This window comes from Mastacembelus armatus, chromosome 22 (assembly GCF_900324485.2).
Source record: "Mastacembelus armatus chromosome 22, fMasArm1.2, whole genome shotgun sequence".
NCBI classification, from domain to species: domain Eukaryota; kingdom Metazoa; phylum Chordata; class Actinopteri; order Synbranchiformes; family Mastacembelidae; genus Mastacembelus; species Mastacembelus armatus.
Genome location: NC_046654.1, coordinates 19791906 through 19817902, shown reverse-complemented (window position 1 = coordinate 19817902; position 25997 = coordinate 19791906). Strand labels below are relative to the sequence as shown.

The window sequence follows — 25997 nt, the reverse complement described above, 5'->3', positions numbered from 1 at the left end:
GGAGAACTGATCAGAGAAACTAGATAAATTAATGAGTAAAACATTACAACAGTATAAAAGTAGGTGGTTTACAGTGGTGGAGAAGACATTTTAAAATCAATTTATGTTCTGGGTTTGAGTCTGAGGTCTAAACAGCAGTTTAGGAGGAGGCTCTAAATAACTATGGAGAACTGAGATCTATGTGAGACAACCAACACAGCCATGGGTTACCTATATGACCTTGAGTTTACTGAGGCTTGGTCTGTTTTGCTGTGGGCTTGTCCAACTGCAGGGGTCTTTCTCCTCAGAGCGAGATGGTCTTGAGAGTCTCTGAGTCTCCAGAGAATTTTTCGGAGTCTGCAAGAATCAAAGAAATCTGGAAATCTCTGGGTGTGTCTGTCTGTCTTTTTTGGGTCTTGCCAAGCTGGGCGGAGGATCCATCTGGTTGGTCCGATATTTGATCAACAACCTAAATGACAGTCAATAAAACTTTGCATAGGTATATGGATTAATCACAAGCATGAGTGACAGATAAACAATAGCACGGCTTCTATATCACACCATAGTCTGACAGTGATGCTCTACATAAGTCTGGTCACACATGTTACATATTTAGCAATCAAAGCAGAAATATAACAAGAACACTTCATAAGTCATTGCATGGTTTCAGTTCCTTTCTGGAAGGTAAGTTTTAAGGTATTTGTGGCTGGGTCTGAACGGGGGAGTCTGTTTGTTAAGAGGGGTCCTCTTCGTAAGAGCCAGTGGTCTGCTCTTGGTCAAATGGAGTCTTGACAGTGCAGTATTTGGTGGAGAGGGCTTTGCCACTTCCTGCTGTCGGATGTGTTTGAGCTTTTAGTTCACTCAAAGCCTGAGATTATCAGTTTTAAAACAATAAATTCCTTAAGGGTAAAACTCCTGCCTCAGTCTTAGAATGTGAACATATTCCTGCCTTAGGTCCGCTACATATCAGCCACTTAATTCAGCTGGTCACTAGACAGTGAGCTGGTCAATTGTCAATGGCGGCACCAAGGCAGATGCATGGCAGGTGTAAAGGCCGATGTAGTTTCTTGGAGGCAGCAGCTTCTGGCAGTAGGTTGAGGAGGCACTCTTACCCTGAGTTGAAGTCTCAACAAGAAACTTATTAGACCAATCATTATTATAATTATTTCATTTCATCATAAGTGGCTATCTAGCAACTACAAAAGATAGGAAGGAATTCTTTATAGGTGGGCTATGAGTAGGCTAAGAAGCACGTTACTAGGATTAATATAGCTTCTTCCTATTGGGCCTAGTAAGGGAAAGTTAGTAAGGGAAAAAAAATAAATCTAAAATGTAGGCTTGCTCGAATGTAAATCAATGTTTTTTGTAAATCAAAATTTGGGTAATTTGGTCTTAATTAATGTTTCCTGTGGGAATCAACTGTCAGGTAGTCAGTTAGATGTGAGCATAGACTTGTGAGGTGAATGCTGCATTTATTTATAGCTCTATGACTGAACTTGAATATTTGGTGCTGACTTACTAGTTCTAAAATTCACAGAACTGTAGTCTGGTCAATGGTGTGAATGTGAGTGAGTAAGCTCTGCTGGTAAAGAACCCACTAATCAGTTATCTTTTGTTTTACTGATATTTTGTTTCGAGCTCCTTGATTTGAAAGTTTCAGAACTTTCATATTTTCCTTGAATATACAGTATATGTTATATATATATATATATATATATATATATATATATATATATATATATAATATGTGAATATACAGTATATATTCACTTTTTTTCTTTCACCCCCACTTGTACGGAGTGTTTGAGTGGATTAGTTCAATCAACAAGAAAAACAAATGAGGTAAAAATGTCTCTATTTAGTTGTTTATTACAAACACTTGGACTTTTTATTATCTAGCCTAGGGTTTAGAATTTAGGTGTTTGCTGAACTTATGGTCTTACTGGGGTATTGTTGTCCCCAAGAAGTTGATGTTGTTTTGCTTCATCATCATCTTTGATTTTGTGGTTTCTGAGTTTCTTAGGGTCAGACCAGGAGGAGAAATGGTAAGCATTCTTTCCTGATTTTCAGTTGAGTTTTCTGGTTGGTTTAGTGGGAGGCGGGGGGTGGTTTTGGACTTTCTCCCTCACCTGAAGCTTTTCATGGGGGGCTTTTTGGTTTTGAGGGGTTTTATTTTGAGGTTTGCAGTAAAGTGGGCAGTTGTTAATGTAGTGTGCTACATCCTTTTTTATGTGCAGCCAGTATTTGCTGGCTTGTGTTTTGAGGGTTGTGGGCCTGCGCTGTCATCACCCTTGTGTGGCTACGGAGCACCACGATCACGGAAGAAGTGTGTGTCTCAGAGACAAACATTAGAAGGTGCTTGATGATGTGCAAGTATGCATGTGAGCAGAAAAGGTCATTCAAGTCATTCAATTCAAGAGATTTATGGTTGGCCTTAGAAGGGAAATGTGACATAGGGTCAGACAAGTGAAGAAGCATTGCAAGTGTGGCAAGATTGAGATTTTGAGAGGACACATGATCCTTATGTAAGGAGGCAGAGGACATAACCTGTGACTAGCTGTCAGTGTCGCTAGTTGGGTGGGTGGGTGGGAAAATGTTTCCAGTTTGGGGACCTAAGGGTTTTGTCGACATGCTGTATGGGCAGAGGTGTGTACACTTGTGACCATAGCTTTGCTCATTTCAATTCTATGAGTGGCTCAAAGATGCTAAGGAGGTCTTGTCCGATGAGAAGAGGAACAGAATCAAGATCAGAGATGTACACTGGATATTCAACTTTCATAGCCCTAATGGCCTAGTGGAGTGAATAAATCAATGCTATCACATTTAAGATTTATTATGAGCTTTTACTTGTCATTGGGTGAGAGAAAATGGCAGATGTCAATCAGTTAAAGTTGGAAATGTGTTGGAAGTTTACACAATACAGCATCTAAAGTGTTAACCTCACTTTAGGTTAGATGCACTTCTCATTAGATACCAATAGATGGAAGCATGAGTCCATTGAATTCTGCCTCTTCACTCTAATCTGATTTAGTATTAAGTTTAAACGATGTCAAGGAATTACAGTTGCATCCAGTCAAGGAATTTATTTAAAGGGTGGCCAGGTGTTAAGTGACTTTAATAAGCATAATAAAAGCTGACTAAAGGTGAAGTGTGATTGTTTTGTCAAGCATAGAGCAGGATTCGAACCGGAGGTATCTGGGTCATAAGAGGAATTCTCTGTGCAACACTTTTATCACTATAGTATCACCCAGTTGTAAAGAAGCATAAAGTCTTCCAGGTCTCACAGAATTAAAAAACTAGTAAATTAGTGGGATAGAATAAAATAAAATCCACAAATCCTGTAAAGCAAAAATACCTAAATGCATGCCTATACTTTTATTGCTGAATAGACAAGGTTTGGTAAAGGCATGCTGACAAATATACTATTCTTGTGGATCAGCAATGTTCCATTCTTGCCTGCCTGTGCCCTTTGCTGATTGTGTGAACTGTCTTGGAACTTTGTGGTTGCGAAAACTGGGTAGGATTCATTATCACAATATAAACAGAACACCATGGCACGTTTTTTACGTGATACTACATTTTTAAAGGATTGGTGCCACGTAAAAAAGAAAAGGCTAGGGGGTGTCAAAACATGCAACGGTGTAGTGTGAAAAAAGCAGTGTTCTGACGCTGGGAAACAGGTGTACACGTTCAAATCATTTGTGAATCAATCAATTTCAATTCCAGGTTGTAAGATAATAAAATAGGAAAAAGGTAAAGGGGGGTGAACACTTTTGCAAGGCACTGTATTTTCACACTGTCGCATCATACAGCAAAATGTGCAGATTTATTCCGTCTTGCTAACACTTTGACAGTATGGCAGTATGTCCTTGATCCAGTATCTCAGTTGATCCAAAACATAATCTAGTAACAGAGATCTGGAAGACTGGATTATTAGTATTAAGATAATCATTAGCACCTAGTCTGCTTACAACCGGGAACCCAAATTTAATACTTTACATGATATATAAACCAGTATTAAATAGTAAATAAATCAGTTGTTGAAAAAAGGTCTGGTTTATATTCAAAACTTAGAGATATTTGAAGTCAGTAGATGAAATTCACTGAGAAATTAGGTGTGGCTTCTCTGAGACCAGATGTTTCATGTTTAACACCACACTCCTTGAAACTGCAAATATTTACATGATGAACCATGACTGGCTTTCAGATTTGTGAGGTCCGAACTTTTGTTTGCACATGTATGTTTACACCTGAGAATTCAAGAACGCAAAATTACAGCCACTCTCAGAGAAAAGTCAAAAATGCCCTGTAAGGGAACTATGCATATACACTAGCCATTATTGTGGAAGGCAGATATTTATGGGGTATAAAAGTAAGAAAAACACATTTTGGTACAGAAGAAACCTTTACACACATGATCACGATAAAACAGTACTAGAAATTAAGAAAACAAGACAAAAATGAGTGTTCAACTACTAAGGCCAGAACCTACCAAATATCATTACATTTGAAATACTGTCATTATGTCAACACATGAGCAATGAAATCACAGAGGAAATGAAACTTTTTATACTTTATTTCCTGATAAGATTAGATTCACTGGACAATAAACAGTACGTGACCCACAATCATTTCAACTGCAGCACCACCTGCAAGACATAAAAATATAAAAGACTTATTAGGTGCATATGAAGCTGATTTTCTATTCACTGTGTCCATACAGGTCTGCACGCGCGCACGCACGCACCACATTTTACACTGCATCTTAATGTAAAAAAATGAATGTTTTGAGGTACACTGATCTATGTTGTATTAAATATTAAAACATCCTATCTATCGTCGGCACTATCATGACTCTAACACAATTTTGGAATAAAAATAAATGTCTGCAGCTAAAAGTTATGTTAATCATTATTTTTCGTCATCATTCTGTAAAATGTAAAAAAATAAAAATAAATAGCACTAAAGTGGAACATGATTTTACAAATCAGCACGAGTGTATGAGTCTTAGTGAGAAATACTGCATACACTGATCACAACATTAAAACCAATGGCAGGTGAAGTGAACAATATTCTCTTTACAGCGGTACCTGTAAATGGGATATACAGTATTAGGCGGCATGTGAACAGTCAATCCTTGAAGTTCATGGGTTGCAACTTTTAAGCAACATGGGCAAGCATGAGGATCTGAACAACTTTGACAAGGGTCAATGTGAGTATCAAAACTAAACCATGGTGCAATAATAATGTGACCTGGTCTAATGAATCATGTTTTCCTTTTACATCACATGGACAGTCAGGTGTGAGATTGCATCATTTATATCGGGAATGGCATCACGAGAAGAAGGCAAGTCGGCAGAAATAGTGTGATGGTCTGAGCAATGTTCTGCTGGGAAACCTGGGGTCCTGACATTCATTTGGATGTTATATCAGCACATATCATCCTGCTACAGGGCAAAAAATAGTTCAGTAATAGAAGAAGAAGAAGTACTTTACTAATCACCAAGGGGAAATTAAATTGTTACAGCAGTTATTCTCATTTAAAGTTATTAAATTTAATATTAAAATTATATAAATTAATAGTAATTAATAAAGTAATAAAGCAATTAACTTGTATGTAGAAAAGTAATAAAGTAATTATTTGTTTTTGGGGGTTTGTGTGTGTGTGTGTGTGTGTGTGTGTGTGTGTGTGTGTGTGCATGCATGCATGTGTATGTGGTGTGTGTGTGTGTTATTGTTTATATTATGGAATTATAGAGTTATGGCCGTGGACACAAAAGACTTCCTTATTTTGAGGAACATGGAAGTTCAAGGTGTTACCTTTGCCTCCAAATTTCCCAGCTTTCAATCTGACCAAGCACCTACAGGATGTGCTAGAAAAACAACTCCATTCCATGGAGGCTCCATCTCAGATCTTCCAGTACTTAAAGTACCTCCTGCTAATGCCTTTGTGTCAGAAAAGACACCTATTCAGACACAGAAAAGGTCTTGCAGAGTCCATACCTCTACAGGTCAGAGATTTTATGGTGGCATGAGAGGACTTACCAATTATTCAGTAGGTGGCTTTACGGTTGTGGCTGAACGGTGTATGTGAAAAAATGATAGAAATAAATTTTTGTCTTTAAAGGTCTGTGCACATGAAGCAGTGAGTGTCTTATGTCGCTAACTAACAAGTCTGTTTTTTGAAACTTAAAATCCAAAGTTCAAAAACAATAAAAATCTGGCACTGTTAAGTTTTCTGCATTCTACATCTCTGCTTGAGGCCAACAACACAACCTAATCTCTGACCAAACTGTCAGCAGGTGAGATGCACTCTGGGCAATGTAGGTGCCACGTTTTGACAAGGAAGAACAATGTGTGGATGGTGCATGCTTTTTGGTCACTTTTGTAAATGCCATTTGCTAAACTGACAATGTTGTCACTAATTTTGTGAAGTACCACTTTAATATTCTTTACTTGCTTGAATCAAATTGAAAACTACAGAAAGCCAAAATTCAATTTCTTGACCCTTAAGCATAAGTTGATATTTTTGAAAAATTATATATTAAGCACCCTGATACCTAAGTGGTTTTATACAGTGCATTCAGAAAGTATTCAAACCCCCTTTTATTTTTTCCAGTTTTGTTATGTTGCATCCTGATACTACAACTATTTAAATTAGTTAATTTTCTCATTAATCTACACTCAGTACCATGTAATGACAAAGTGAAAACCTAATTTTAGAAATGTCAGTCAATTTATTAATGAGAAAAAACTGAAATATCACATTTAGATAAGTATTCAGACCATTTAATCAGTATATTTGGATTGGGGAATTTTCTGTGATTCTTTTTTGCAAATCCTCTCAAGCTCGATCAAGTTGGATGGGGACTGTCGGTGGACAGTTATTTTCAGGTCTCTCCAAAGATGTTCAACAGGGTTCAAGTCTGGGCTCTGGCTGGGCCACTTCTGAATGTACTGTATATGCATAGCACATGCACAGAGAGAGCAAACCGCTCCTACCCCCCCCAAAAAAACTCCAAAGAAATCTGTCAATTAAGGAACTAAAACTATTAATCAGGTTCAAATATATACCTTGTATTGAATTGACTCAATACTCTCACTGTCCTCAAATTTACATGACAACTAGCCAACTCTCATATTGTTGAGTCCAAATTACTGGACCTAAAAACAAAGTGAAAGGCCTGAAATGGTTCAGAATTCCTGCTCCAGCCCAGAACTAGTCAAGTCTAAATTAATTCTCCTAAGTACACACAAACACACACACACACTCAGACGTATGTATTGTATGTCTACCTTATTAGCAGCCTCTAATGAACTGATGAGTGCATTTAACTCCTCTCTGTTCATCTCCAGGGTGACAGGCTGAAGGACTCCATTCTCTTTCATGTCCAGACTGAGATTGAGCAAAGGAGTGTGGAGAGATGTGATCTTATCACTGGACAGAGCTAACTGGAGGGAGATGATGGGAGACAGGAACAGGAAAGAGGTGAAATTCAGACAGTTGCACAAGAGGAACAGCCTACAGAAACTGCCTATGATTCTAAGCCAGTTTGACCCTAAATTTTTTTTTTCCTAGTTATTTGTCATAATATTGTTTAGGTAGGAAAAAACGGTTAACTGAATGTGACAGGCTGGTCTTTGTTATTGTTCAAAATACCAAACTACCAAATACTACTAAAATACTGATTTTTTTTTTTTTTTTTGGGGGGGGGGGTCTTATGTTTACTGCTATCCTCAAATTAAATGATCAACTTTACATGAATGGTATTTGTGCGGTTTATTAGTCAGATTGATTCTTTGGATTGTGAATGTATTACAACTACCAACAGAAAAACTTTACCAAAGGCTACTTTTCAAAATGTAAACATTTTACCCTTTACTCACCTTATCATTTTTGTTTGCCAGTGACATACTGCTGTGCCTCATACTACTTATTTGAGACTGCTTTGTATTTGTGACTGTATTAGGGCATGGTAGGACAAGCTTACCATGCTATGTTAGGCTGGTCTGGCAAGTGAATAAATGTGGAAAAAGATAAAAAATTAAATATCAGATTAATGTAATGCTTTATAATAAGTGTGTTTCACCCTCTCTGTGCTGACTGATGACTCCCCTTTGCAGGAGGCTATTTGTTCTGTTTTTGCCATGTCTCATGCTCTGCTGTAGAACTTTAAAAGCTAAGTGTTTACAATGGATATATGTGTGCTTTCAGTTCTTTTTATTGGCTTTTAATAGCAATTAATTCATGATGTTTTGCATTAGCAATGCATTAGAAATAAGAGGCAAGTTTAATTAAGCACTCAGGAATAAAGCATCAAGTCACCTTAAGCTGCCAATCAAAGTCCTGCAGCGTAGCACAGGAGATGGAGGTGGTTCTGTCCAGCAGTGTGCGTTTGATTTCTTCCTGTCTGGCTCTCAGTACACTGTGCACAGTCTCAGAATGGTCACTGCTAACATTTGACAGCCCAGCCAGCACCTGTACAAGCCAGTAGAAAAAGACCTGAGAATCTGGTCCACTCTGCACTAATACCACAACAGCCCTTATACATAAAACTGCTCCTTAACTGCTGCTGAAAGTAAAAACTGCTTCTTCTACACAGCTTTAACTAAAACACTCTATTCTGTCCCGTTTCCCATTTTTCTGTGCTGCTGCTCTCACCTCTTCATCAGAGCAGTTGTTCCCCACTGCCATGCGGAAGAAAGTTGTCAGGGAGTTGAGGAGTTCCAGCCACTCTTCCAGGCTCCAAGTAGCACAGTAATCGCCCTTATGAGGATTCTCACGCCCACACATTCCATCTACCACTGTGTGACATAGCTACAGAACAAACCAGACCATACTGTGAAGACTAGGATTTGGCATTTGGTAGCATGAAAGAAACAAATCTGAATTGTCCCTCTCTTTTCAGCTTGACCCCTAGATGTACATTATTATATAAAAGTTGGCACTATGGCAAAGAGTGAAACCTTCTGTAAAAGGCAAAAAATGTCCAAAGTTTGGGATAATTTCAGAATTAAAAAAGATGACAACACTACATGCAATGCATGTATTGTAAAGTAGAACCGGCGTAACAGTTACCACAACAGCACTTCGTCAAAGCTTCAACATCTGAATAGAAAGCATCCAGCTGTGAACCAGACCGGCTCAACCAGCGGAGCTGAAACAAGCCAATGTCATTTCAAGGTAACCTGTCATTTCTGTAATGCATTACACAGTAGCATTATTATGCAAATGCAAAAGTCTATTTTATCCGATTACTTAAATAAACTCGCTGAAATATTTGGTAGAATGCTCAACTCCAAATATAATCGATAGCTGCAACTCTAGTGGGCAGGACAACAGCAGGTGCAAGAAGAGACAAATAGGCAGAGACAAATTTACATAAAAAGTGGAAGAAGTCATCATATCAGTTTGCTGAACAGAAAAAAAAATCTTTACTAATGTACTGTATATTGATTCATTTATTTAGCATAAAATGACTTCAGAAAAAGTCAGTGTAAACCAGTACGCTGAGACTAGGTGAAACCAAGACGTAGAGACTTAACGCCTCTTAGTTCCCCTAGAGCTGTCATTCCCTCAAACCCCATACAGACGGCTCCTCGACTATCTAAATTACATAAATCAGACGTTAAGAGGAGTTATTTATTATTTATTTAAAGTGGTTCCAATCCTATTTATCGGACAGATTCCAGTTTGTTCATGTCCATGATGAACCTTCCACACGAACAAAAGTTAGTTATGGAGTTCCACAAGGCTCCGTCCTAGGACCGATTCTGTTCACCCTGTACATGCTTCCTTTAGGATATGTCATTAGGAAGCACTCTATTAATTACCACTGCTATGCAGATGACACTCAGTTATATCTATCTATTAAACCTGTTAACACAAACCAGTTAACCAGACTTCAAGCGTGTCTAACTGACATCAAGGCCTGGATGACCAGTAACTTTTTACTTTTAAACTCGGAGAAAACAGAAGTCATTATATTTGGGCCAAAAAATCTCAGAAATAACTTTTCTCAAATTATAGCTACTCTAGATGGCATAACCCTGGCCTCTAGCACTACTGTAAAAAACCTTGGAGTTATTTCTGAACAGGACATGTCCTTTAACTCACACATAAAACAAATCTCTAGAACTGCATTCTTTCACCTGCGCAACATTTCCAAAATTAGGAACATCCTGTCTCAAAATGATGCAGAAAAACTAGTCCATGCATTTGTTACCTCAAGGCTAGATTACTGTAACTCATTACTATCTGGATGTCCCAATATCTCCATAAAAAGCCTCCAATTAATCCAGAATGCCGCAGCCAGAGTCCTGACAGGAACTAGCAGGAGAGATCATATTTCTCCTATATTGGCTTCTCTTCATTGGCTCCCTGTAAAATATAGAATAGAATTTAAAATCCTTCTTCTCACATACAAATCCCTTCATAATCAAGCTCCTTCATACCTTAAAGACCTCATAGTACCATATTATCCCAATCGACCACTTCGCTCTCAGAGTGCAGGTCTACTTGTGGTTCCCAGACTTTCCAAAAGCAGAATGGGAGGCAGAGCCTTTAGTTATCAAGCTCCTCTCCTATGGAACCAGCTCCCAGCCTGGGTTCAGGAGGCAGACACTCTCTATACTTTTAAGGCTAGACTTAAAACCTTCCTCTTTGACAAAGCGTATAGTTAGGGCTGGCTTCAGGCAACCCTGAACCATCCCTTAGTTATGCTGCTATAGGCCTAGACTGCCCGAGGACCATCGGTGCACTGAGCTCCCCTACCCTAACCCCCCCCTTTCCCTTCCCCTCCCCTCTCTTCTCTCCTCCCACCTCATGTATATTCCACCATTGAATCTTACTAACCTTGTGTTCTCTCTCTCCCCTAGTTTGTGCTCTCTCCCTCTCTCTCTATTCTCTCTGTACCTTCTGCAGGTGTCCCTGGTCCTGGAGCTGTATATCGCTGATGTGCAGTTACTGGTCCCACCAACCTGCAGTGTCTATTTGTTGTTTATTGTTGCTGTTCTTTTCTCTCTGCTCTATCCACTCACCCCAACCGGTCGAGGCAGATGGCCGCCCAAACTGAGCCCGGTTCTGCTGGAGGTTTTTTCTTCCGTTAAAGGGAGTTTTTTCCTCTCCACTATCGCCAAGTGCTTGCTCATAAGGGAATTGTTGGGTTTTTAGTTTTAGTTTTTGTAAAGTGCCTTGAGATGATTTGTATTGTGATTTGGCGCTATACAAATAAAATTGAATTGAATTAAATTGAATTGATTATTTAGAAAAACCTAATACAAATTAAGGCTACTCCTCCTACTCTTTACAGAAAAACAGAACAGTCAGATGTGGATTATTAAATATCAGATCTCTCTTGTATAAATCTCTGCTAATGAATGATTTGATAAGTGATCACCAAATTGACTTATTCTGTCTTACTGAAATCTGGCTGCAGCAGGAAGAATATGTCACTCCACTTTATTAATAAACCTTCAACCTAAACAGAGCAAAACCATCCGTAAAAGGCAGAAAATGACCAAAGTTTGGGATCATTTCAAACTTAAATAAGATCTCAACATGGTGCAATGCGTGTATTGTCAAAACAGAACTGCCGAACCACAACAGCACTTCGTCAATGCTTCAGCATCTGAACAGAAAGCATAGTTGTGAACCAGACCAGCTCACCCAGCAGAGCCGACACAAGGTAATGTCATTTTAAGGTAACATGTCGTTTACACAATAGTATTATTATTTAAAAATGCAAGTCGATTTTTATCCGATTATCCAAATCTTTATTATTCTCACTTTTTCCGTATGTTTTCCGGCATCTAACTCCTCCTGCATAGAAAGACCTTCGCTAGAAAGACTGTTCAGGTATCAAAATGTTCTGCTTTTAAAGTACATTTCTGCTTGTATTCAACTTTTTTAATATTCAGCTTTTTTCAAAATTTTCATCCCATTTAAATGAATGGAGAGAATGCTCAACTGCTCTTCAACTTTGTCCTTTCAGCTTTAACTATGTCAGCATACTTTCAGCTAGAGACACCATTGTTAGCCTTGTATTCAGCTTTCTGAATTTTAAATTGGTGTCTATGGGAGAGGAATATTTAGAGCTAGAGTGTGTGATGTCATCAGTAATATCATGCACTCTAGCTTTTGCTCTTCAGCTTTTTTCAAATTTTTTTTGTCTGTTTCTTCTCTTCCTCTGTCAACTTTTAGCTTTCATAAACAATTTATTATGAAAGTAGTAGAGATTTTTGTCTTCTTTCAGGTAATGCTATTCTCATTTTGATAGGACCTACAGTTTTTACACCAGGTGGCCATAACCACAGAGCGTGACTGCTCACTCTCTCATATTATAAAAAGAGGGCCAGGAGTTCTGGTGAAACAAATGAAGGCTGTTTCTAACTCGCCAGCAATCCTTCATTTTTTGGAATATTTACTCTCTTCGTTGAAGCCTCCTGGCTCTGTTAGTGAAGGAATTACTTCGATTGGTGTTATAGTTTTTCTGTAGTTCTTCATTTTGTGAGGTGAAGTTTTCTCAGCTTCTCCTGTACTGTGCCTGCTTAAAAGTGCTGTGTCACTGTCACTTCCCCTCCCACTCTGGGCTCAGGTCACCATAGCAACAGCTCACACAGCATTAGCAGAGACCACAGCTGCCTGTGGTTGGTAATTAGACTGACTGGCTGGCTGCCTAATGTCCACTGCTGTTACACATGGGGACCATTCTCAGTGTGGGCCATGTTGTCTTCTCCAAGCAGGATGTGACAATACTTTCACAATAAATGTCAAGAAACAGTAACATGAGCTTAAAATGGACTTTGGATATTGCATACAGCTTTAGGCACCAACTCAGACTGTTTTAAATGTCAGCCATGGTGTCTTCTGTGAGCAGGCTATGACTTTCACAATAAAAGTCTACAGTTGTTTTTAGGAAGTTATTACATTTTTGTAAAGTATAGTACATATTACAAGTCCAGATTCTAATCCAACGTCACATAAATCTCCTACAGTACTTTGTCCTTTCAAAATAAAAGCCATGTATAACATTCTTTCAAAATAAAAGCCCTGAAACAGCAACATGACCTTAAAATGGACTTGGCATACAGCTTCAGGCACCAAGACAAGTCAAGTCAAGAAGTTTTTATTGTCATTTCAACCATATGTTGCAGTACACAGTGAAACGAGACGTTTCTCCAGGACCACGGTGCTACATATAACGGAGCGACATATGACAGCAGAAGACTAACCTTAAGACAATTTAACAAGGTCTACAAAATACATAAAGTGCATGTGTGTAAACTTGTGCAAGCAGTGCAAGACAAACAACAGTGCAGACAGGAAACAGTGCAATACACGAGACAAGACAGTACTCTTCATAATACAGACAAGAGCACCGAACAGTACAAGTGATGTGCAAGTATTGTAAGTGCAAAAAAACCTCAGGATCAGAATAATACTGATCATTATACTTAGTATACATTGTGCAAGTATGCAGGATAGTTAGGTGATTTAAAACTGAAAACATTTGTGTACATTCATATAAAAACAATGTCAAAGCAGCAGCAATTAAGACAGCAGCAGAAGTCTGTAGCAGCAGAAGACTGTTTTGTATGATTATGTGTGTGTGTGTATATTCAGTCCAGTTCCTTGTACTGAATATTGTGCAGAGATGACTCATATTGATGTGTGTGTATGTGTATATCAGTCCAGTTCTGTTGAATTGAGGAGTCTGATGGCTTGTCGAAAGAAACTGTTACACAGTCTGCTTGCAAGTGTTCGGTACCTCTTTACAGATGGCAGAAATGTGAAGAGTGTGTGTGAGGGGTGTGTAGTGTCATCCACAATACTGTTGGCCTTGTGGATGCAGAGTGTATTATAGATGTCCTTGATAGAGGGAAGAGAGACCCTGATGATCTTCTCAGCTGTCCTCACTAACCTCTGCAGGGTTTTTCGGTCTGAGACGGTGCAGTTCCCAAACCAGGCAGTGATGCAGCTGCTCAGGATGCTCTCAATAGTCCCTCTATAGAACGTGGTGAGGATAGGTGGAGGCAGATGGGCTTTCTGCAGCCTACGCAGGAAATAGAGACACTGCTGGGCTTTGCCGGTAATGTAGCTGGTGTTGAGGGACCAGAAGAGGTTCTCTGTCAGATGAACACCAAGGAATTTGGTGCTCTTGACAATCTCCACTGAGGATCCATCGATGTTTTATGGAGAGTGGTTGTTTTGTGCTCTCCTGAAATCAACACCTATTCTGTTTTGTCCACATTAAGAGACAGCTTGTTGGCGCTGTTGTACCTCATGTGGGTGCTGGAGATGCTGTTCCCGATCCGGACAGACTGAGGTCTCTCAGTCAGGAAATCCAAGATCCAATTGCAGAGGGAACGGTGGCAACAGGGTCTTAATATGCCACATGACTAGCCTCTCGAAGCACTTCATAATGATGGGTGTGAGTGCGACGGGACGATAGTCATTGAGGCATGACACTGTAGACTTCTTTGGCACTGGGACGATAGTGGTGGATTACAGCATGTTGGCACGACGGTGCTGCTCAGAGACATGTCAGTAAAGACATCTGTCAGTTGATCTGTGCATTACCTGAGCACTCTACTAGGAATGTGTCACCCCCCCAACACACAATAGTTAACTCTCCCTCTCTCTGCTCTACCTCATGTCATTTACTGGGCATTAATGTTTGCACTAAATTACCACATTGTAAATACTGTATATTTCTATCCTTAAATTCTTTTTGTCTATTTACTATAATAAGTGCCTTTTTATTTTATTTTATATATTTTATACTATTATTACGTTTACTATGTTTATTATGTTACTATGCTGCTTCTTGTTTTATTGCTGCTGGCCTCTGTGAGCTACCAAACAAATTTCGTTGTATAACTACAATGACAAAGTCTCTTTATCTTTTTCTTTATGTTGTCTGGTCCAGCTGCTTTCCATGGGTTAACTCTGCGTAGCGTTTTCCTCACATCAGCTGGTTAGAGACAGCACCTGGTCGTTAGGAGGAGGAGTTGTCTTCCTCACTGTCGTGTCATTCATTTCCTTGAATCGTGCCTAGAAGTCATTCAGTGCATCTGGAAGGGAGGAATCGCTGTCACAGGCAAGTGTAGTAGTCCTGTAGTTAGTGATCGCATGGATGCCCTGCCACATGCGTCGGGTGTCACCGCTGTCCATGAAGTGGCTGTGGATTCTCTGGGCATGTGCGCGCTTTGTCTGTCTGATGGCTCAGGACAGTTTGGCCCTTGTTGTTCTTAGGGCCATCCCGTCACCTGCTCTGAAGGTGGAGTCTCTGGATTTCAGCAGTGCACGCACCTTTGCAGTTATCCACGGCTTCTGGTTGGAGCGTGTGGTGATGGTCTTGGAGATTGTAATGTACTTATATTGCGTATAAGTTAAGCTAAGACAGGAACGAGGCGGGAGCATCTATCTCACTCAGGTTTGGAATGAACTTTGACAAATATGTCACAAATCCCAGAAAGCGGCGAACGCCTTCCTTGTCAGTAGGTGGCGGCATGGATCGCACGGCTTCTGTTTTTGCCGGATCTGGTTTTAGTCCATCAGCTGTTATTAGATGCCCCACGTATGGCACTGCTGACTGGCGGATGTGACACTTGTTGAAGTTTAGCCTCAGACTGTAGCTTGTAGCTCACTCCACAACCTGTCTGAGTGTTCTGTCATGCTCTGTCACTGTTGGTGCTGCAATGAGAATGTCATCCATTATGCCAGTCGCGCCACTGATGCCCTCTAGCATTTGGTCGATAATGCGTTGGAATATCTCTGGTGCGCATTTTATGCCAAAGGGTAATCTCAGCCATCTAAATCTTCGGATAGGGGTATTAAATGTTGTCAGGAATGATGATGCTTCATCCAACTCAATCTGCAGGAAACCTGACTTTGCATCTAGTACAGAGAAGACTTTTGCGTTGGGCATAGTGGATACAACCTCTTCAATTGTGCGCATTGGGTAATGCTCCCGTTTAATAGCATTATTCAGGTCACTTGGATCTATACATATACGGAGTTTGTCCTTGTTAGTGACTACAACCATTGAACTCACCCACTCAGTTGGTTGGTCAACTTTGGTGATAGGACCATCTCTGACCATCTCATTTAGGTTTTCCACTATTTTTGCTCTGAGTGCTACTGGTTGTCTGCGCACAGCATGTACCACAGGTTTTGCCTCGGGGTCAATCTTTATTGTATATTTGCCTGGCAGTGTCCCTGTAGTGCGTGTCAGTTCCGGAAAGTTTTCAAGGCCAGCAGGTGGGCTCCGGTTTGTGGTAGTGTCCTTGAAAGTGCCCACTTTGTCTACTACACTGCTGTCTTGTAGTGAGTCCAGTCTAGCAATTAGGTCTAAGGCCTCTGCTGCTGTGCCACCAAGCACATTCTCTTGTGCAATGTCCACTATTTCAAAATCTGCTGTGCCTTTATGCTCTTTGTACTTTAGTGGAAGGTCAACTGCAGCAACTGGCTTTATCTTGTGGTTTGAGTAGGTCCTGAGCACTCTTTTGGAGCTTTTCAGCTCCCCCATGTGGTTTAGTGACTGATAGCAGTTCAGAGTCAGTGTATTACATTTCGCCCCTGTATCTATTCTAAACTGCAGTTTGTGTGACAGGATATCAATGTCCGCTAACCACTTGTCCTCTGTCAGTGTCACTATTGGAACATCATCTGTTGTCAGGTTTATGTCCAGAATGTCTTCTTCACTCTGTGGAAAGGCTGACTCTACATTGACTGTACTTACTGAGCGGCTGCGGCAAACTGATGCCCAGTGATTTGGTTTTTGACAGTTTGAACATATAGAGCCTTTTGCTGGACATTTACCTTGATTCCACTTGTGTTTTGGGTCTTTCCCGCACTTTGAGCAGTTCTTTGTTTTATTTTGCATGGTTTGCACTGGTTGTGTGAGGTTTTGCTGCTTGTGACTATATTCCTTTTTGTTTTGGTTGTTGTACTTAGGTCTGGTTGACACTTGTGACACCTGTGCATCTTCCTCTCTAACAATTCGCATTTGAATTTGTGACATTTCGAATTGCTGGGGAATTTCAACTGCTTTGGCCAGCGTCAGCTTTTCACCTTTGTTCAGCAGCCTCTCCTGTACACGTTTCTCTCTGACTCCTGCTATTATAGCGTCAATCAACATGTCATTGGCGTCTGCGTACTCACAATCCATTAGAAGCAGCTTTAGATCCTTTACAAAGTGGTCCCGGCGAACTTTTCCAGCACTTTTGCGGGGTCGTCTTTTTCACCGTCAGCCCACACAAGAGTCTTGTAAATCTCTCTCCCTTGCTTGCCTATCCACGTACCTAGCCAGCCCGCCTTCTGCTTGGACTCGAGCTCGGCGAGGGGTCCTGCGAACACGAAGCTAACATGGGAGCGGAACCTCTCAAATTCTTGATATAAATCCGCGGCATCCCAGTCAATCTTCGGGTGATCAAACTGCGTGGTCATTGCTACGTGGTTACTGTTCTTGACAGCCTTCCGACACCATGTAATGTACTTATATTGCGTATAAGTTAAGCTAAGACAGGAACGAGGCAGGAGGTATCGTTAGACTTCTTTTTAATCACCACCGGAACTCACGTCACCCAACAGGAAGTAGTCAGCAATACATTACAGAGATGGTCACGTCATCAATACACTTTTCGATGTAGCCAGTGACTGATGCTGTGTATTCGTCAAAGTTAGTGATGTTGCCATCAGTTGCAGCTTCCTTAAACATTTGCTAGTCAGTGTGCTGAAGAGCGGAGATGGATCATTCTGGGCAGGTTTTCACCTACTTCAGGTTTAGAGCGTCTGATGAGCGGTCTGTATGCTGGAATTAGCATAACAGAGATGTGGTCTGAGTAGCCGAGGTGGGGGCGGGGCTCTGCGCAGTATGCACCGAGGATGTTAGTGTAAACAAGATCCAGCACTTTTCCCCCCTTGTTTCAAAGTCCACATGTTGATGTAATTCAGGAAGCACCGACTTGAGGTTAGCATGATTGAAATCTCCGGCAATAATAAACAGTCCGTCGGGGTGAGCATTCTGCAGATTGCTAATAGCTCCATAGAGTTCACACAGTGTCTCTTTAGCATTAGCGCTGGGAGAAATGTAAACATCTAACAGTTACAAACTCCACCAGCGATGAGCAGTAGCTAGAGACTAGCACAGAGTTCTTACACCATTCTGTGTTAATGTACACACACACACCGCCACCGCGAGTCTTGCCGCACAGAGCTGTATTCCTGTCGGCATGAAACACGGTTATCCCATATACCTGAATGGCAGCATCCGGAACTCTGTCGCTAAGCCATGTCTCCATGAAAACAAAGACACAACAGTATCCAAACTCACGCCATGTAGCCTGTTAAAGTTGGATATAATCCAATTTATTGTCCAGGGAGCAAACATTTTAAAGAACAATGGACGGGAGTGCCGGCCGGCTAGGGTTTGTTTTTAGCCTAGCACGGACATCCGCCCTCGTGCAGTTTATCCAGCACATCATCGTGCAGCTTGGTTGTTGCTGGTTGTTGGTTGTATTTCTGTATTTAAGGAGTGTCTGGAGGTCATAGACATAAACACTGATGTCTTCAATGTCCATGAATTAATTGAGATCGGGCTAAATACATGAAAAGCACCATTTTGGATCCAGAGTGGCCACTGTGTATTACTGCTGCCAGACAACACCATGAGGCAATTTTAAATGTCAGGCATGGCACCTTCTCCCCGAGGACATGGTCTGACTTTCATAATAAAAGTCTACAGTCATTTGCAGGAAGTTAATGCGCCTTTCTAAACTATGATAAATATTCAGATTTTAATTCAAGGTCATGTGACTCTCCTGCAACATGCCCCTCTTTCAAAATATAAGTCTTTTTATTACATTATTTCCAAATAAAAGCCAAGAAATACAAATATGAACTTAAAATTCACTGTCCATTGAGATATAGCTTCAGGCACAAACTGAGGCTATTTTAAAGGTCAGCCCCTTTTCCCTCCTAGACATGTTTGTATTTTCACAATATAGGTCCACAGTTATTTATAGGAAGTTACTGCATTGTTCCAAAGTACAATAAATAGTCAAAATTAAAATTCAAATAGTAACTCAAGGTCACATGAGTCTCCTGCAGCATGCTGCCTTTTCAAAATAAAATACTTTTTATTACTTGATTTCAAAATAAAAGCTAAGAAATGCTAACATTTCCTCTTTTCCAGCACATTTTCCCCTTCCAGCCTTTTTTAGCAATGCGGATCAGTTTATTCTTTATTCATACTGCTTTCATTTCTTCAGTTATTTCCCTTTTTCCATCTTACCTTTCTTTTTCTCTTCTTTCTCTATAAGAAAACCTGCCTTCAAATATTCCTGCTTTGGTTACACATCATTTATGTTGTCTATTTTTCAGCAATGTTTATTGGTTTTTAAACTACACTATACAGTCTTTCTACAAATTAACTTTTTTGCTGTTTTATTCTTCCATTTTTTTCTTTAACTCATATTTAATTCCTTGTTCTTCCTTCCTTCTCTTCTACCCTACTACAAATTTCCTTCAATACACTGTCTTCTTTTATATTAATTTAACACTTCTTCCTTTTGCAATTGAAAACCAATTTATTTCTACTTCATATTATTCTATTTCCACCTTTTTCAACAATGTTCAATATTCAAAGTCCAGTTTTACATTTCAGCTTCCAGGATTGTTCAGCATTGCATTGCATTTCAGCCTTCAGTTTTTTCTGCAATGTGCTGTTTTCAGCAACTCTTTTCAGCTTTTAGTGTTCACACACATTTTCTAGACAATGTGTGTGAACGTAACTAGACAAATGCATTTGTCTAGGTACCATTGTTATGCAGATGACACTTAGCTGTATCTACCTATGAAACCTGAGGAAAAAAAAAAAAGCTAGACTTCAAGAAATCAACAAATCTCTAGAACTGCCTTTATTTGCAATATTGCCAAAATTAGGAACACCGTGTTTGAAAACGATGCAGAAAAACTAGCCCATGCATTTGTTACTTCAAGGCTAGATTACTGTAACTCATTATGCAGAAATAAGATGAAACCATTTTCTAGCAACCAGTGACTATAATCCATTAAATCAAGGCTTGTGTTTTGATGGATAGATCTTAAACTAAGAAAACTGAACTGTGTTTTGTTAATTAATCTAAGATGGGCCTTACTTTATTCTGGCTGCAATAAATCCAGTCCTCCGGTTTTGAGGTCAGATTCAATCTATTCTTTAAATTTAACATTGTTATGTGGCATAAATGTCATAGGGTGCCACCGGTCGGTGTCGGTACTATGAATTGAAGAGGTTGGGCCCATATCTGGTTTCCGGCCACCAATCAAAGGCTGTAATCATCTAAAATACATTCATCAAAATGCCAGTATCTACCTAAAATTATGGAAATCAGTTTTGGGAAAAATTCATGAGATTTGAACTTCTTGACTTCTTTACTTAGTTTGGTTCATGTCCCATCCACTAAGATAAAGGGGTGAGATTTGTGACCTATACTGCATCAGGGGGCAATTGACTTAAGCCTGGTGCACAATGTGCTATTTTGGTCTCCATTTGGTCATCTGAGACAAATTTTGAATATCCTAAAAGATGCTTATAATCCCTGGCTAAAGTCTGTAGAATTGTCCATAACATATTCTCTTGCGCCCAGCCATGACTTGCTCCACACGTCATCTTCGTTTGTATTATCAAGGTTTACTGCTTGCTACCATTTGAGAACGCGGGTCTGAACATGTCAATGATTATTGACGCAAAACTCCAGACGGGTCTTCTTGTGTGCGGCCGTTCTGGACGCGTCTTGACTGTCGTACAGTCTGACATTATGACAACTGTGATCCTACAGTGTGACATGGAGACCACGTTCGTACAATCTGATAAGCAACAGTCGTGACGGACTATTAAAAATCGCAGTGCGAACCAGGTGTTATGCTGAGTTCTGCCTGTCTGCCGCGATCTGTATTCACCATTCAAATGCATGCAGGACAGCCTAGAAGTCACCTCTGCCAAATAATGCATGCCCCTCCTAAATTGACTGTAAAACACTGAGGGACCAAATTATGATACCTGGACTTAATTTAATTTGACTATATTCATTTCATACATCCACCAGCATTCCTGCTGATTATAGTGGAGCATGCAGATTTCGGACAGCTCATAAATCAGCTCTGCTAAATAATACATGCCCCTCCTACGCTGACTGTCACTCTGTGACATTTTGAGACTAAATTATATTACCTGCACATAAATGGGATTACTTTAACTTGACTAAGACAATTTCATACATTCAGTATTCCTGCCAAATAGACTGAGGCATTTACATCTACATTGTACACAGCCTATACACAATTAAGTCTCCTGAACAATATGTCCACCTCTCATGAGATTTGGAAATCACAATGATGTTATCCATCGATATTTAAGGCCATTTTGGCTTTGATAAGTGATTTTTAGTCATCTAATACTCACCTAAGGTGGATTAGGGAAACGATCCAAATTTCTTCAGATAAAGCAAAACACATGCTGACAAATGCACACACAGTGAACATTTCTAACTCTAAGTTTTATTAATTTGAGCTATTTGGTCACGACAGAATTTCACATATTTAATAAGTATCCAGTCTCAGATCATTGCTACAATTCATCCTGCATCCATCCCTCGCATTCTTAAAAGACACTTTAAATCATAATGGAGTCAGGTGTGTTCTTGTGTGCAGATATTTGTCGAATCTGACACCAAACATACAGCAATCCTCCTTGAAACCACATTCTAATATAACGATTAGTCCATAAAGCTTTTTCTTAAACACATCTATAACGAGCACCAGTGTTTGGCTGCAGAAACAGCCTTCGGATTTAGACAACTACCGGCAGGCAGAACTAGGCATAACAATTGATACAGTGAACAACTGTCAGAGAAATCAATTCGGCGCCATTTTGTGATTCTATATCTAGTTCTCCTTAACACAACCATGGAATACATCTAAGGAGTCGGGACAAAGTCAAACTGAAATGTATGCAGTGCGCATTTCCCGGCAATTTCTGCTTATCAATTCTGCGCAAGTCTGTTCCTCTCTAATGAACATAATAGGAAAAGCTCCTAAAGCCATCGCTAACTCGGAACTACAAGACATGAAGATAATTATTCTATTAGTTGCTACCGCCGCTCTCCCACACATTCAGGAAACACAATTAGTATCATTATTCATGAATGCAACAATTTGTACTTACTTTTAGACATTCTGTGACTTGCAATCTGTTCAGTAAAGTAACCATGTTTTCATTTGTTTGAGCCTGCTGGTCAGCTGATGACAGTCACATGGTACAATGAGCTGCGTTTACATGACTGGGAAAAGTGAATGACTAGCATGCGCATATATACGAGATGAAGATACCATCCCTTATATCCTGCTTGCCATTTCCTTAATTATATTAGCTTGTATTCAATTATTATTCCTTATACTGAAGAAAATTTCTAATTTGCCAATTTGTCGTTGGAGCCGTGCTGGACGAGGCTTCACAGAAAAACGGAACCTCTTGCCGCTGGTGTTTCACATCCTGCTTAGAGTTGCAGGGTTGCTGTTTGCGAGGTCCTCTGATCGGCTCACGGTGTTGAGAAAAATCAGTTATGTGATGCATCGGCTGCTGTTGCTTCGCTTGAAACTCGACAGCGTGTGGAAAAACAGTAGGGTAAGTGAGTCCTTAATTTTCTTGTGGACAGCTATCTTCCATAATTAGACGCAAAAGCAGCTCGTACATATTGTTCATTCGTTAATCTGATGGTGAACAATATGCAGAGGCGACCAACACCGTACCTTAGGCCTGTTTTATCAGGTGATACAACTGTCGGACATTCTTTGTTAGTGCAATCACAGTGCTTAAGGGCTTAACGTTACTTTTACACTTTGATAGCACGAATGAAGATAATACCTGTGCACTAGCTTCAGTTATCTCTGATCAGTGCCTGTCATTATCTCACCCATGTGCCAGGAATGATGGTAGGCAGGTTAGGCATGTTGCAGAGCTTTGTGAGAAAGTTTCATACAGTTGTTAAGATAGCTATGGCACAGCAGTTTTGAGTTTGCTTGAATTTTAAATGTGTCACTTTTGTTTGTAAGTAATGCAATGCATTGAATCTTCTAATGTTACATATCATGTTTTTGTGACAGCATATATTCAACAGCACTTTTCACCCTACGCCTAAATAGCATTAGTGTCCTTACTGTTTCTGTTTTTTTCTGGGGTTCCTTATAAACCTTTGTTTTTACCGTTAAACCTTTTACATATAGAGTTAGACGAACCATTTTCTTCATTCTAGTCCTATAGATTTTGCAAATCTTGGTCATTTAATTCTTATGCTGATTGCAGTATTCAGTTTTTGGTTCTAAAGTATTCACAAAGGTGTAGAATAACAAAAAAGAAGAGTTGAAGTGGTTACCTGTTCAAGTCATCTAGTAAATGCATTGAGTTTCTTCTTTTAGCTTTTCCTCACATTTCAAGTTTTTTCATTGTGACCACAACTCCATAGAATTTGGGACGTTTTGTAAAATCTACATAAAAACAGAATGCAATGATTTGCAAATCTCATAAGCTCATATTTTATTCACAATAGAACACATAAAACATATCAAATGTTTTATCTGAGAAAATGTACCATTTTAAGAAAAAAATAAGGTCATTTTGAAATTGATGGCAGAAACACGTCTCAAAAAAGTTGGGACAGGCCCATGTGTAGCATCCATTCTTCTTTTAACAACAGTATAAACGTCTGGGAACTGAGGAAACAAGTTCCTGAAGTTTTGGGGAAGGAATGTTTTTCCATTCTTGCCTGATATGGGATTCTAACTGCTCTTCTTTGTTGTATTTTTTGTTTCAAGATGCACCAAATAATGTTTTTTACAATAGGTGAAAGATCTGGACTGCAGTTAGGCCAGTATAGCACCCAGACTCTTCTACTACAAGGCCATGCTATTGTAATCGAGATGCAGTATGTGGTTTAGCATCGTCCTGCTGAAATATCCAAGGCCTTATTTGAAAAAGACGTCGCCTGGATGGGAGCATATGCTGCTCTAAAACCTGGATATATCTTTCAGCGTTGATTGTGCCTTTCCAGATTTGCAAGCTGCCCACTCCATAGGCACTAATGCACCCCCATACGATCAGAGATGCAGGTTTTTGAACTGGTGATAACGAGCGTCCTTCTCCAGAGGACGTTTTGCTAATGGCTGCCAAAAAGAATGTCAAATTTTGATTCGTCTGACTGCAGAACAGTCGGTTTGCCACACACCATCGTCGGTTTGCCAACAGTCGGTTTGCCACACACGAGCTTTGGCCCAGACAAGACAGCGGCGTTTCTGGATCATTTTCATATATGGCTTCTTCTTTGCATGATGGACCTTTAACTTACATTTTTGGATGTGTTCACAGACAGTGATTTTTGGAGGTATTCCTGAGCCTATGCAGTGGTGTCCATCACAGAATCATGCCTCTTTTTAATGCAGTCTCTTTAATTACCTCTGAGGGCCCAAAGATCACGGGCATCCAATATTGCATTTTGACCTAACGTAATTAGTTTCAAGATGTTCTTCAACTCTTCTTTGTTACTACCACTTACATTATCCTGCTTTTTGTTGCCTCTGTGCCAACTTACCTTATTACCTTACCAGTTTTAACATTTGATGTGTTATTCTAAATAAAATATGGGTTTATAAGATTTGCAAATCATGTTATTCTGTTTGATGTAGCTGTGTCCCAACTTTTTTTGGAATTGGGGTCATATTTCTGTTGTTTTGCAACTGTGATGTGACAAGCGTAGCATAGTTATAAAGAGCACAATAAGACTTTGGACACTTTTGAAAATGTAAATTGTTGGTTGACAAACCGATGTACAGATTTTATCACCATGCCAAGTTCCTGCTTTTGTCTCTGTAATATTAGACTGCTCACACCAGCTGCAACAGAGAGTGTATCACTCACATGACATGTCCTGTTGTTACAGTTCCTGGTTCTCCTGCCTGAGGTTTTGAACAAAATGACCATAGCCCATCTAGAATTGTGTCCAAACTTTGTAGGATTGTAATTCTCAGGATCTACTATTATTCTAAACAACCAACTTACTTTTGAATAAATGATTTCACACTTTTGCTAATGAACTTAGTATAGCATTAATTTTTTATAGACTAATGTAAGGCTGTGTGGTACTGGTAGCACAGTGTGTAAAGCTTAGGTGTACTGTTTGTAAGTATTTTTTCCTGCCTTTGTTGGCACAGGTGGTTTGACAAACTTGCAATAAATGGCCCTCTGCTATCCATCCATCTTTAGAACCATTTAGAAATCATGGTTGTGACCTGTTTTGACATAGATTCTGTTTTGTGTGGTCATCTGACTGTAATCCTGTATCTGTAGCCTGAAAGGTTGATTATTAATGGTTTTCTGTACAGCTTAATTAGCTCTAGTGTACCACACCTAAAAACTAACGAGATTCCTTTTTCCCCACTTAGCAACACACCCACTGAGAGACCGACTCTGGTAATTGGTAGCTCCATAGTTTGAATCGTGAAGTTACCTGGCAGCAGGTACTTTTTTAGTAGGCTACAGTTTCTCATTAACAGTTTCTCATTAACACAAGTTCACAGTATTCAGTAGTCTAGACCTCAGTAAGCCACAGTCTTCTGTAGACTTCAACTCCTATCTCAGGTTAGCTAAAAAAGATTAAGAACAAATTAAGTACCACTCTTGGTGTAGTTTCAAGTTGCAATACTTGAGTAGTTTTTTAGCAGATATTTTTTTACTCTTATTTGAGTATGTATTTTTATTAGCCCTTTTAACATCTACTTGAATCATTGTAATTATTAATTAATAATACTTTTATTTGAGTACTGTTTCTGTTTACGCTACCCACCCTTGTGTATCGTCCACCTGTCCCTTACTCGGTTTTTAACAGAATTTCCAGACTTCCTATCTGATTTAGTGCTTAGTTCAGATAAAGTCATTATTGTGGGAGACTTTGAATTGGTTTCA

General features: G+C 39.7%; 2 protein-coding genes across 3 annotated transcripts in view; one reads left to right on the top strand and one right to left on the bottom strand.

Annotated features, from left to right (window-relative positions):
* Positions 1-22339, bottom strand: commd8 (COMM domain containing 8). Of its 2 annotated transcripts, none has more exons than XM_026308086.1 (5): positions 22209-22339; positions 8642-8797; positions 8306-8458; positions 7276-7431; positions 1-448 (listed from the first exon to the last, which is right to left on the bottom strand). In XM_026308086.1, exons 1-5 carry the CDS (start codon positions 22251-22253, stop codon positions 284-286), a joined length of 675 nt encoding a protein of 224 aa, XP_026163871.1. In that variant the 5' UTR covers positions 22254-22339; the 3' UTR covers positions 1-283. The 2 variants fall into 2 exon arrangements, with proteins under 2 accessions (XP_026163871.1, XP_026163879.1); XM_026308094.1 differs by lacking the exon at positions 1-448 and adding an exon at positions 3748-4628.
* A 190-nt stretch (positions 22340-22529) lies between these two features.
* Positions 22530-25997, top strand: part of atp10d (ATPase phospholipid transporting 10D) — an 81420-nt gene continuing 77952 nt past the window's right edge. Inside the window, exon 1 of the mRNA XM_026308073.1 lies at positions 22530-22667. The gene's annotated coding sequence lies outside the window, so the exon portion shown is untranslated. The remainder of the gene's footprint in view (positions 22668-25997) is intronic.

Bases quoted from the DNA above. Each gene is read 5' to 3' on its own strand.
- commd8 (XM_026308086.1), bottom strand. From the start codon at position 22,253: ATGGTTACTTTACTGAACAGATTGCAAGTCACAGAATGTCTAAAA. The intron at 8,798-22,208 runs GTAAGTACAAAT...TTTGTTCTGTAG, and splicing joins AAGTCACAGAATGTCTAAAA to CTATGTCACACAGTGGTAGA. The intron at 449-7,275 runs GTAGACATACAA...ACTGTCATTTAG, and splicing joins CATTAGAGGCTGCTAATAAG to GTTGTTGATCAAATATCGGA.